The following is a 13681-nucleotide window of genomic DNA, read 5'->3' on the forward strand; positions in this document are numbered from 1 at the left end:
TAAGGCATTTTGAAAACCATCATCATCTCATGTACAGTTAAGCCTATCTGCTACCACTGAAGCTTGTTAAGTTGCACAGTCACTATGAAAAATAAGGGGTGAAAATAGTGGAAGAAAATTAAAAATTTCCCTGCATTATTTCATCGTGAGCAGAAGCATTGCTTCAGGTCTGGAGAATTTCCTAACAGATCAATGGTATAAGAAGAGATTAAATCTAGCTCACTAAACATCCTTAATACACTAAGGTATATGTTTGTATTTACAACATGCTTAAGCAAATGTACCAGACTTCTGCCATGCAGGTAGTGTCAGATTGTGACTAGTATTTATAAAGTCACAGAGTGGAATGTACATGAATTTTGGACTTCTACGCAGACCAGTAATTCCAACCACAGATATCTGAAGTTACCTGCATACTGAATGGCAACCCCTGTACAAAACATAGAATTTAAACTGCAGTAATATGTGTTTAAACTCCCCCTCACTCCCTCTAACCTCCTTCCACTTCAAACCCCCGTAACATTTTCGGGAAGATCTTACTGGTTGTTCAGGAAATACTGCTCATTCTGGAAAATGCTGGTACTACATTCCCTAGTAAACGAAGTGCTGTGGAAAAGGAAAACTGCTAGCCATGTAATCATATCACATCTGTTTCAAATCAAGAGATTACTTACATCACATGCTTTCAATTAATATATGTGCGTAAAAGAGAACAAAGCAGATATGAACCTTAAGAATCACCTTCTGTTTGGCAGAAGAGTTAAGAGAAAATTGCTACATCCTCTGTACTAAAACACCGTCCCTAAATTCCTCACTTTTAAGCTCAATTTTGTCTTCATGTTTTTTTTAAAAGCACTTAGGACTTTATTATTTAAAGTTTTAAAATTCTACAGAATATATTCTGTCTGATTGATTTTTACCTCTGAATATTAAGGCTGCAAACACCAAGAAACACCGAGATGATTTTCTTTAATGTGCCACGTTTTATAATTGAATAGTCTTCTGGAGAATAGTTGAATAGCAATTAAGTTAGACAAGACTCACATGCATACATGTAAAGAGTCACTGCTGGGTTAGTTAGTTATAAGTTTCTATTTGTTATTATGAAACCTAGAGAAATTGGCCTGTATCATTTCAAAAATATGTTTTAAATTGCATTTTAATCTTCATGTAATTGTACTAGGCTGAAAAAAGTGCATTACATAACTAAGGATTCATATCTTTCATTAAGGGCTGTATAGATACCTACCTATTTTTAAGAGATTTCTAAAGCAATTTAGAATAAATTGCCTTTACATGAGTTCCTATTAAAGAACTTCCCCATTTATACCCACGTATTCTGACTTCAATTATGCTCACTAGATGTCCCACATTTATCAGTAACTGCTGTATTCAGCAAAGCATTTCAGCACAAGACCAACTTAAAGCAATCTGTTATCTGCTCCTGAATTCATAAGGTCATCTTAGTATAATCACTCTAAAAACTATTTATTATACTGGGAGACATAATAAGTCTATCAAAGACTAAAACACATTTACTTGAACACTGCTCATCTGAAATAACAAAAGATGGGAGCAATAAAACTTCTGCATTAAAGAAAGCACAGATTTTACAGTCACAGTATGAACACTACTCAAGGCATTCTCTTACGCTCTCCTACCCCTAAATACACATACTACAGTTTCCATTAAATTTGGTCATCCTTGTTACAGAAAATCCACCGAATCTGATACAAATTTAATACCTGTTTCATGTAGGCATAGCACATGGTCTCTGCAACTCGCTTTCCTTCATCATAGCAGGCTCTTGGACCAATTGGATTCACGTGGCCCCAGTAATCCTCATTTTGAGGGTGAACTTCAGGATCTATGGGGGAAAGGAAACACTTTAAATAATCTCCTGTCAAAAAGATGATTATATATAATTAATATTCTGATTGGTCACTGATGTTAAGACAGCTTATCAACATCTCTCTGAACCATGTATTTAAAACCACCAAGTTTCAACATAATTCATTAAAAATATATTCACTAGAAAACAATGGTTATAGAATACACAGGTCTCTAGTAAGATAACTGAGCACAGGTAAACAACAGCCCTCAACAGCTTTCCGATAAGAGATTGAGAACAGATGCTTAAAATTCAACTTTCTGGTGCAAAGACTAACTGTCTCAAGGGAATAAATATGATTCTGATCCAACAGAATTCCAAGAAAATATTATGGTTTACTCACACAGCACTTTTTTACTGTATTTAGAAGTAAAGTAACTTCAAGTTTCATAAAACAAGAGGAAAAGCAATGAACAAGATGGATAAGCACTGCATTTCCTAATGAAAAAGCAGAGTGAGGCATTACAGCGTACTTGCTATTTTTCTCCTGATTCATCCTAAGCACTTTTTACTAGCCACCTCCAGCCACACTCAAGCTAGACAATCCTCTGTTTAAAGCCAATGTAAGAGTTCTCAATTAGAAAAAACTACACAAGCAACCAAACAAAAATGCCCTAGGAAGCATGTGTGTGCCTTCCCATTGGCTCCATAAGAAACAGTACAATCGTTTGTTACATTTCCTCATGTTGCTACTTATCTGTGCAGCCTTATCCTTTTTAAATGGGTTTGAAGCTCACACATATTATTACGGAACTTTCAGGTGTTACAGACTAATTTGCTGAAAAACTTTAATAATCCTGATTAACTCCTTCCAGTTTTTACACTGCTCAAAGACACGATTACAGATGAATTAATGCCGTGCAAGAGTCACGGAGCAATGAAAAAAAATGCAGAGTTTTTACATGATTAGAAAAGCTGGTAGGAGTTTTACAGAAGTCCCAAAAGGTGCCACAACCTGGCAGATCACTGCAGTTTGTCTCCTTTCTGACAGACGCAGCTCTATGAAGCACTTGTAAACACCCTACAAAACACCGCCTTGAAAATTCCCGTGGAAACAGCCAAAAAAATGTTCTTTATACTTTGTCCTTTATTTTTCAGCAAAATGACTTCTGGTTTAGTCAGAGTATGATGTAAGTGGATTCCCTCCTGCTATGTTGGATTTACTGACATTCAGAAGACCAATAGCGGGAGTTTCAGGTTTAGCATTTCATTTCAGCTTGCAGCAGAGCAATGAGGCTTCAAAACTTGGATTTTATTTTGCTTCTTCATTCCGTATTCCAAAATAAGAGCTTGTTCCAATTAGTCTTCAGGGCTACTATTTTTTCCTCTGTGGAGTCTGATCATTGTCAATCAAAGATAAGGGAAGCAGTGGAAATGTTGCATGTACATGGCTGCCACTTACTTAATTTCCCCTGACGTTTTAGGGGATTCTCTTGCTTGGGTGTTTGAATCTTTCTGACTGAAGCTGTGACCTGGAGGGCACCTGCTTTAGCAGGGGGGCTGGACTCAATGATCTCTTGAGGCCCCTTCCAACCCCTGCAATTCTGTGATTCTATGAAAAGTGAACACTTTGAGTTATGTCATTTGCCCTTCACTTCTTCCCCCCTCACAATTCTGCATTGCCCCTTGTCACAGAGATGAGCATTTTTTCTTTGCCTGTTTGCTGTTTTGAAGTCTTAGACTCTCACAACTAATAATGTTCAGCAGGTACCTGTGCTTTCCTATCTATCTCCATTATACTTGCAACACGGCTATTATCCATTAAGCAAGAGTTCACAACAGCAGAAAGTTTCTCTGTTAGGCATATGGTGTGTTATGTAGGGTGCAAGAAATTATCAAAGATTTTTTACTTCATACAACTAGCAGTTCTATTTATCATTCTCTCACTACTTTACTTCCTAGTCACAGTAAGAGGGAAGATGAAAGATGTGGCATCACTGCATGCATAATCACTGTTTTCATGGCTTGGAGCTTATGCTCTTGTGGTTTGCACTGTACTGCATGCGCTAAGGCTATTGCTGAATTGTAAGAGCATGATTCATAAGTACATTGGGAAAAGAAATGCAGATCTGCTATTGAAATGATCTTTCTTCACAATTTTTTCATTATGGCAACTGGATCTTAATAAGAGTTCCACATTCAAATTGCCCCACAAGTCCCTTTGAAAAAGAGTCATGAAAAAGACAGAGGACAGTTACAAACAGCAGTCTGCCTCTTCCTACACCACCCTGACTAGAGACTTAAAGCAATTACTAATTCATTTTAAATTCAGAAGTACGTCTGAAGAAGAAATCAAGCTAAGACAGTGACAAATATCTATTGTTCATCTAAACACATGCAAATACCCTTCAGTATTTAGATCTCAAGAGCTCTAAACACTTAATTCTTACCTCCATACACCTCTGACGTAGAGGCCAGCAACAGTCGTGCTCCAACACGTTTGGCTAACCCTAAATTTTGGGAAACAGTGAAAGAACATATTTGAGCAAGCACAAGAATCTTTCAGTGACATTAACTGCTTTAAGCGTGTTCCTGGTTTGCGCTGCATTTAAAGCAAATTCAATTTCTCTTACTAGATAAATCTAGCTGTAAGTCACATCTGTAGCTCCTAATCTCAAGCTAGGAGACTCGAGAAACAGCAGAACAACATCCTTATGTGTTCAGTTCTGGGACTAAAAGTTAAACTGAACTAAGATTGAAGAACTTAATATATCACACCTTAGTAAAGGTCAAAGAAGCATAAATTATTCCAGATACTAAATGAGAATCCTGAAACAACACACTGTATCATGGCTAGCAAAACAGAAAGCTAGGTTACATAAACAAACTTGTACACAATAACATGTTATAGGAGAAGAATATTTTCTTCCTATTATTTGTAGTTACTGCCCTGTAAAACAGTCTGAATGATTGTACTCAACTCTTGAGACTACTCTGCTCTCCATTTCAAAGACCTTATGGGCTACAAGTTAACATGGCCACTCAAAGAAATCACTCACCTATGCTCTACAAACGTCTGATACCACATTGCATCTAAATCATTTAATTATCTTAATTGAACTCACTAACATACCAAATGGGAAATGCAATAGAATCCAGCACGTTTTCTTTGTCTCGCTCTCAGTCTGGATCACTGACAGCTAATACAAGTTGCAGCATATGCCAAACAGATTAAAGATTAGAGGAAAAAGTAGCAAAGGCTTAAGGCCTTCTTTTATTTTCCAAGCTCATTCCCAGCACCAAAAGCAACAGAAAAAGCTGAAAATTTTGCCTTGTAATTATCTAGTATGAAGCTAGACATTAAATGTCCTTTCAGCACTTTTGCCAGCCAAGGCACACACAGGACGGATCAGTGCTCTTGATGTTTGGGGTTTACAGAGCTAGTGCAGTTTCACATAGTTCAGTGTTTGCTGCAGTGGAAAGAACCAGTCACTCATGGCCAATGTGGCAATGTTTCACTGTCACCAAGGTGAGAAGCATAGTCGCTGGCACAACTTTGCTACAAAAATCCCAGGCTCTTAGCTGTTCCTGCAATTTCTGTAATTACTGCATAGGTATTACTCCACAGCCCAGCTACAGGCATGGAAGTTCCGCTGCTTTGCTAGCTGAGCTTCCATGTTGCCAGAGCTTACCTGCAGATATATTTAAGGGAAAAGTACAACAATTTAAGAGATAAAATATGTATTTTTCTAAAAGAAGCAACGTTTTTTAGTGCGCTTGACTCATGTGCTCCATCCTCCCCCTCTAAGAACTCTGTCCAGATCATATTTCAATGTAACATTGTTAAGTAAGAAGAAAGATTTCTACTTACCCAGCATGTTTAATGTCCCAATAGTGTTGGTCTTTAATGTTTTTATAGGATTATACATGTAATTTGGAGGCGAAGCAGGAGATGCCAGATGATAAATCTGGTCCACTACAGAAAGCCAGAGAAGGGAGGAAAGGAAGCATTAATATTTTTCCATGTGATATATTGAAAGAGAAAGCATAAGAGTTGAAAAACCAAGTATTCGTTCTGCATTTCCTATCACTGGACGTCATATGCTACACATCATACATTTGCACACATGTTGTAAGCTGTGATTTTCAGCAACACAAAAGTACATCAACAATGTTGATACAGAGATCTGTCTGCAAGTTCATGTTTTTTACTTAATGCCATCCCCAACAGGTATTCCACATCTTCAGGTTACAAAATGTATTTTACTGTCACATTAAATATTATTTATAGTGAATGAAGGTATACTGATGCCTAATCTAAGTAACATAGCTTGTATATTGGCAAGAGATTGTCAAGGTAATGAATGCTAGACCCCATCTTAACTAATTTACGTTGCTGCATTTCTGTCACTGAAGTGTGCAGAAACCCAAAGATTCAGATTACTGACAAGAACTATATATTCCACACAAAAGCAAAAAATAGAGCCTAGTGTAACCATGTGTGATGAGTAAAGATGAGATAAAAAAAACAGGACTCTTCAGCAGATTTTAAGTTCAAAGGACAAATATATAACTTACCAAGGCTTACTTCCTCCACTTTCTTCAGCCTTGGTTTATTTCTACCTTAAGCTAAATGAATTGCACTTTGCTGTCTCCTTATCCAGTAGTCACGTCTATTCATTTATTTTCACATACTTATCCACACATGAATAAAACAGATCATTTCAAAAACAAGCATGGCAGTCTTCTCTATTGAAGTATGTCAGAAGATATATATAGATATCATACATGGAATCTGATACAAAGAGACAAGCACACCGGATATCAGCTCAAGTTTGGCCTTGTAACAGGCTACCAAAAAAAGTTGATACATGTTTACTCATTAATTTCAAAAATAAAAGCTCACTCCAGAAAATTTAAAGAATTGAAAAAACTCCCAATAAGCTGTGTAGTGCAACAGAATCAGTCTTAAACATGAAATCTGAAAGAATCCCAAGATACTGGTTGATTAGCGTAAGTAGTGACAGAAGTCTGAGGCAAATCCTAACCATGAGACCAGCTTCAGCATACTGGAGTTGCAAATGTCACCGTACGAAATAGGAATGCAAGGTTGGACATATTACCAGAGGATGTGGAGATGGTGGGTAGGAAAGTCAGTTATAGTAAAAAAAGTATAATAAAAGCTGGATTATTTCTCAGAAGCAAGATCCAATACTCAACAACCCCAACAAGAAAGCCCATCATAATATAACTGTAAATATAAAAGTGTCTGTCTTTTGTGTAACATGAATCACAGTGTCTACTGTCTTTATTAACTAGAATAGCAATGACCAGTTGCCTACAAAACGTCAAAGCAGCCTAGAAAAAGCCTAGGCTTATTCTCACATTAAAAAGTGGAGAAATACAATTCCACGTAGCAGACTTCTTGGCTATTTACTCTCTTCTCAACAGAAAATATTATTTCCATTCACTCACAACTCCAGTGCAGTACCTAGAGAGCTTTTCACAGCATGCAACCTACAGGAGCAACAAGAATAGTATCCAAGATGGCCTGATGCAAGTGCTGGGGGCTGAATCTTTATTCAAAGCCCTGCCCACACTGCTAATGCTACTGACATTGAGGATGCTGTCTGTCCCTGAATACAAACAAAATATATGAATGTCTCAAGTCATGCCTCTGTAGGTGAGCATTGCTCTCCCTGCAGTGCAGTACGATCATGATACCGAAGAAAACATGTAGATTGAAAGCTTATGAAAGAAACAGTTGGAGAAGCTGTTTACTGCTGCTCTCGGCAGCATGCACATTGCTGCCAACAAGGTGGCTCAGAGAAAGGAAACCAAGTGACAAGTAAAGTCACCAGCTGCCACCAGACTTCAACTGTCATCCTAGCTTTACACTGTTTCTCTCCGCTTAGTCCTTTAAAACCCTTTCTGTGTCTACTTTTCAACAGCCTTTAGCAAAACGTTTGCAAAATGAAAACATCACTTCAAAAGCACTGATGAGTAAATTACTGTCTAGACCTATGCTGTCAAAGGAGAAGTGAACACTTTCCTGCCTCTCTACCTCTATCCATAATCTTCTCGCAGCTTTTATTTTTAAAATACATGCTGAATTTTCAGTGCATGGCCACTCTTAATGGAACAGCTTCCATAAAGACTTGAGGCTATTCAGATGAACAGTGCCAAAACCTACCCTTCCTTTCTCTGCATCAAGATACAGTCAGGCATAAAATTATCCAAATGGCCATATGATTGCTAGCCAGAAACAAATGCATAGAAAATACAAAACCACAAAGATTTCTTAGAATTTTACAACTTTTTTTTCTTCTTCTACAAGAAGTGCTCATACAAACAGAAAAAGTACAGGGGAAAAAAAAAAGCCTTCTACCTAGCTTGGCTGAAAATGTTGTATTCTCTAGCATAGACAAATCTGGCACTTATTTAAGCCAGCAGGCAACTTAAGGTTTTCCTCAAACTAGGGCTGTTTAAAGCCAGACTAGTTAGTGCTTTTTATCAGAGGATTAACTGTTTGAATGTCTGGTACAGTCTGCTACTGGAGGACTGGAACAAATGCACCTTGCAAATGACCTCCACTCCTCTTCCTTTTTTGTAAGATAAAACAAAAAGTTTTATAATATTCAACTATGTGACTGAAAACTCTTGAGCTGGCTTTGCAATTAAGCCACAGTGGAATTAATTGAAAATGACTATGTGAAAGTATGTGCAAAGATTTAAGTAAAAATGCCCTGTTTGTGGTCTATCATCTTTTAACTCCACTTTGAAATTGGCTGCCCTGCCCCATTTATGTAGGTATAACAACATTTCACAGCAGAAACACAGACCACAGTGGATGAGAAAAACTGTCAAAAATACATTTTACAAGTTTAAAAAACATTATTTTCCTACACAGTCAACACTAGTGGCGACTTGGGTATACACCAAGATGACACTCATTTTCAAGTCACTATGTGAACTGAGTACATTATTTCTGCCCTTTATACACTTAATCTAAAGTTTCATTAGGTAGTTTTAAATGCAGTTCTATTGCCGTTAAGTGGGATAGGTCACAGTAACATCAGCTCAAGCATTCATTCTCTTTTATTCTCCAAATATCTACGGAGAATCTCTAAATATTCTCCAAGTATCAATGAATTTTCTCACTAAAGTTTACAGGAACATGAGCCAAAGTGCTCTCAAGTAAACATCTTGAGGAGGTTCTAATGTTAAAGGATGTAAAGAATGAGAGGTAGGAAGCCAAAGAAAGGTGAATTTCCATACATTTTTTTTTTTTGCCAGACAACACAGAAAATAAGAGATTCTTTTCCTTATATGGCACCCTTTAGAAATGAAAATTATCTTGTTAGACTAGAAAAACCCACATTTATTAGTGGTTTAAATCTTTTCATAAGAAAAATGCTGGGTAATTTAAGAACATACAACTCAAGTACAATAAAAAAAATCATAGAAAATCTGAAAAGAAAATTTCTATTTCCTGCCCTTCAAGTACTTTCATTCTATTAAGAAAATCAGTACCTTTGCTTCTCTCCTTGAAAGAGCCCAAATGAAAGCTAAGTGCCCCTGTGCAGTTTTGCTGATATCTTCCCTAAATGCTACAGCAAGAGAAATTCTACTGCATAAAGTCACTCAGCACTGCAGTTAATAGCCACAGGGCTAAGAAATAAAACTTGTATTTTGATGATTTATTATAGTCTCTGGACAATTCAGATGAAGTTAATGACTCACACAAGGTAGATGGTATGTATGCCTCACTATGAAGCTAGAAAAAAAATCATCAAGAAATTTAGTGAAAGCTACACATCCTGAGACTACACTCACTTTCCATATCAAAAGCACAAACATCGCTCTTCCTAGATCAGAAATGAAGTCTCCTTCCAAAATAAAGTACCGATTACTCTCTCTGGAATTAAAGTGTTAAACATCCTTATATGACCCTGTTCAAAGAGGATGGCATATAAATAGGAATTCTTCAGATATAAACCCTCTTCTCTCAATCACAGAATGATAGAATAGCTTGGGTTGGAAGGGACCTCAAGAGTCATCAAGCTCCAACTCCCCTGCCACAGGCAGGGCCGCCAACCTCCATGTCCAATACTAGACCTCAAGGCTTCTCCATCATAATAATTACTATTTTCAAATGAAAACTGGAACTAAAATAAGAGTTATGGATCCATGTCAGAAGGAAAAAACACAACTTTTTAATCTGTTGCAATAACTCTCTACCCATCCTCCTCTCCCCATTTTTTTTTCCCCCCCTCTCTTTTCCTTCTTGGACACCAAACTCTCTTTTTTTTTTTTTTTTTTTTACACCTTAAGAAAACTTTACCATGATGCCACACTATATATTTTATTTTGTTCTTCACATTTAGTCAAAATTTTAATATTTAGCCACACCAGCTTATATTTATGTTGTTGGAGTAAGAGAAGAAATTCAAGAAGCTACGCACTGAATAACGTTACAACTTGCTATCATCAGATAATAAAGAATTGCTGTCTTAATTACATGGAATATGGGACAGGTAGTAAAAGGATCTCAGAATTGCCATTTTTTTTGTGCCTAGTAACTGGTAAACAGTTGATAATTCTCTGAAAAGTTCTCAAGCATCAGCTAGAACAAAAGTAATGGAGGAAAGATTAGGAAAGCTGACAAACTAATGTAGCTGTGGCATAAGCTACTACCACCCGAAGCCAATTAATAAGGTCTTAGTCCTATTATCCTGTCAGTGAAAACACAAGTTTGAAGTAAAGTAACAGACAGTAACTGAACCAACACATTACCAGAACAGAGAGGGAACACATTTGCAGAACTGTTTCAGCAGCGTTGTCAGGAATTCATCACAAGCAATAGTACAGGAGATGCAATTACTATAGATTTTTCCTGTGAAATGCGACCCATGAGAGTACAGCTTGAGTAATAATTGAAAAAAATACAGCCTCAGATTCACTTTTTGTTTAAAATTAAAAAAACAACTACATTGCTACAAAAGTCTAAGGAATAGAGCAAAATCACCAGAACTCCAGCATAATTAGAGTAACTTTTTCCACTGATTCATTATACACTGATATATTCCCAAAGCCTATATATATATATATATATATATATATATATATATATAATGCATAAGTATTTTTTAAATACAGCAGTTTTACAAACTGGCATAATATTTTGATGCTTTAGGACAGTTTAGATGTTCAGTTACTCCTACATCTTTGAAGTGAAATGTTCCTTGTTTTGTTTTTGTTGGAATTCAGTGCTGACATTTTCCTAATCTACAGGCAGTGGAATGCTCATACCTAAACCAGGCACATCGTTTTCCATAGAAAAAAATGTAAGGTAACTCAAAAGTGAGTTCTGAGCTTATGTTCCTCCCAACTAACAGCACACAGTTGCAGGACGTATGCAATCTACAGTATCAACATCCTTGAATTAAGCTTCTCAGTTCATGACAAATCGAGATCCAGATACTGTGTATTTAAGCACGTGCATGCACACAGAGATACGGAACAACAGATGGGACAGACCGACCTTTTGCCAACCTGCCTTTTCACAAGATCAGTCGTGCGAAGGAAATATTAAACACTTCCTTCTCCCACCCAATCAGAAAGGATGAACATTCTGATTGAAAAGAACTGATTTCAAAGACGAGAGTTATTAAGTTCTCACCCCATGCCGCTCATAGAAATTAGAACAACACACAAAGTATACAGGTAATAGATCAATACAGAAGTCAGTACAAAAGCTTCATTTCTTTACGAACGCTTATCAACATAAAGCACAGCCAAGTGCAGATACCAAGGCAGAGGCTACTCACCTTCAATGTACAGGGGCTCAACGACATCGTGATTTATCAGTTCGAAGTTCTCATGACCAATCCAGTGCTCCACATTTCTTTTCCTGCCCGTAAAGAAGTTGTCCACAACTGTAACCTCATGGCCATCCATCATTAGTTTGTCAGTAAGATGAGAACCCACAAACCCTGCTCCTCCAGTTATCTGCGTTAGGACAGTTGGTATAAATTTCTTTTTCTTTTTACAGAAACACCAGACAAAGTCTACAAGCATGAAAACAGAAGAACAGTAGCTTTCAGATCTTTGCTTACCCCAGGGGAAACAACTCCATTTCCACGTTCAAGTTTTTTTACCCAATATTTAGGGCATCTAAAATTTTGAGAGAGATATGCTTCATCACTGTCAACCTAAAAGTTCAGCTAACTATTCAAGTCAACAAAAACTCGAAGATTAGATTATTTTCCTTTTTCTCCTACAAATTGGATTGTGCCCTTCGTATGTCATAGCAAGATCTAAAAAAGACCCAAAAAGAAGAAATCCACGGGATCTCCATTTCTGAGAAAAAAAGATGACAGAAGTCCACATTATTTTTGCAATATCAGAAATTCAAACCCAGCTTCTGTCTGGATTAAATGGAAAATACGTTGGGTATCCTAAGTACTATAAATTATTTCACATCACAGAGGTGAAAGGCCTCTCACCTGAAATAGCTGCTAAAATCTTCCAATCATTCTGTTTTCAGCCTCTCACATCATTAGCTCTAACAAGCAGAAGTAAAACATTTAAAACCTTCTGCTTTTCTTCCATGGTAGAAGGAAATGGAATCAAGGAAGTAATTTGTTTTTCCCCTTTGTGCACTTCGATTTGTAAGAGTAAACAACAAGGAAAAAAAACACTAACAGTGTTCAAGTGGTCAACATTACAAGTAGTAGTACTGCAAGTTGCATGACACATCCGAACAGACATAAATATGGAAGTAATTACTTCCTCTGCACTTTCAAGAACACATACAGATGACAAACACTTTGAAAGAACAAAGGTAAAAGGCCAATGTGGCATCAAGCTATACTATATGACTGCATGATCCAATTCACATTTTGGAAAAGTGATTCAGCCATTGATTTCCATTCTTCAGTTGCAGTGACAGCTAACCAAACATAAGGACATGGTGCAGCTGTCAAACAGGAATCTAACACATGCCATAATGGAATGCCATAATGACCAAGCACTGTGTGTAGAATGATGTAGATGTCCAAAGTTCTCTCACTTTGCATTAATCAAAGCCTAAACATTTATCCTGCCCTCTCCCTCCTGAAAACAAAACAACAACAAAAAAAAGACAGACAAGCACAATTTTTCTGATTTTAAAATCAGGAAAGAAACAAAGCTAAGAAACTAAAAAGGAAAAAAAAGATATTGACATTGGCTTTCTTCTGTAAAATACAACTTTCTAGTTCTTGTTTTCCCACATGTTGTTTTTCATATCAAAAATTCAAGGCTATCAGTGCCAAAGGCATTGTAAGTACCAGGTTAATAAAGAAACCATTTAGTTGGTCTACTTGGTACTCTTTTGCACTTGCCAGTGCTTCCCTGCATGAGATTTGGTTATGTGACTCAGTTCCTTGATAAACATGACAGAGAAAGAGGATTTAGGAGTAGCTCTCTTTTAAAGAAAGCAATGATCTTGGCGCTCCCACTATCCCATAACAGACAGGAGGGAAGAACTGGCTTCTAGCAGAACGCTAAGAGCAAGGAAAGAGGAGCAATAATGGAGGGAGAACAGCCTTTTGCCAGGTAACACCACCTACCAAAGGAAAAATTAATGCATAAAGAAAAACTATTGCCATAAGCTTGTACTGACTTGGAATTCCATAACTGGCAGCCTTGTTGTATGTTCCAAGGAGTTAGTCTTTTTGTGGTGATCAGGACCAAAATTTCCTGTAGAAGATGTGAATCTATCAGAAATCAAAAGAAGCGTGGTCAGCAGGGAGAGGGAGGGGATCCTGCTCCTTTAGTCTGCGATGGTGAAACCTCACCTGGAGT

At 37.1% G+C, this 13681-nt stretch overlaps 1 protein-coding gene across 4 annotated transcripts in view; it reads right to left on the reverse strand.

Moving 5' to 3' along the window:
* Positions 1–13681, reverse strand: part of UXS1 (UDP-glucuronate decarboxylase 1) — a 56532-nt gene that overhangs the window by 18971 nt on the left and 23880 nt on the right. For 2 of the 4 annotated variants that reach the window (XM_021414123.1, XM_021414102.1), the window contains 4 exons: positions 11662–11842; positions 5703–5807; positions 4282–4341; positions 1746–1867 (listed from right to left, as the gene is read on the reverse strand). In XM_021414123.1, coding sequence (XP_021269798.1) covers positions 1746–1867; positions 4282–4341; positions 5703–5807; positions 11662–11842 — 468 coding nt within the window. Of the gene's footprint in view, positions 1–1745; positions 1868–4281; positions 4342–5702; positions 5808–11661; positions 11843–13499; positions 13519–13681 lie in introns of those variants that run through there. The other 2 variants (XM_021414112.1, XM_021414133.1) reach the window with 2 other exon arrangements.

Source organism: Numida meleagris, chromosome 1 (genome assembly GCF_002078875.1).
Source record: "Numida meleagris isolate 19003 breed g44 Domestic line chromosome 1, NumMel1.0, whole genome shotgun sequence".
Classification (NCBI taxonomy): Eukaryota; Metazoa; Chordata; class Aves; order Galliformes; family Numididae; genus Numida; species Numida meleagris.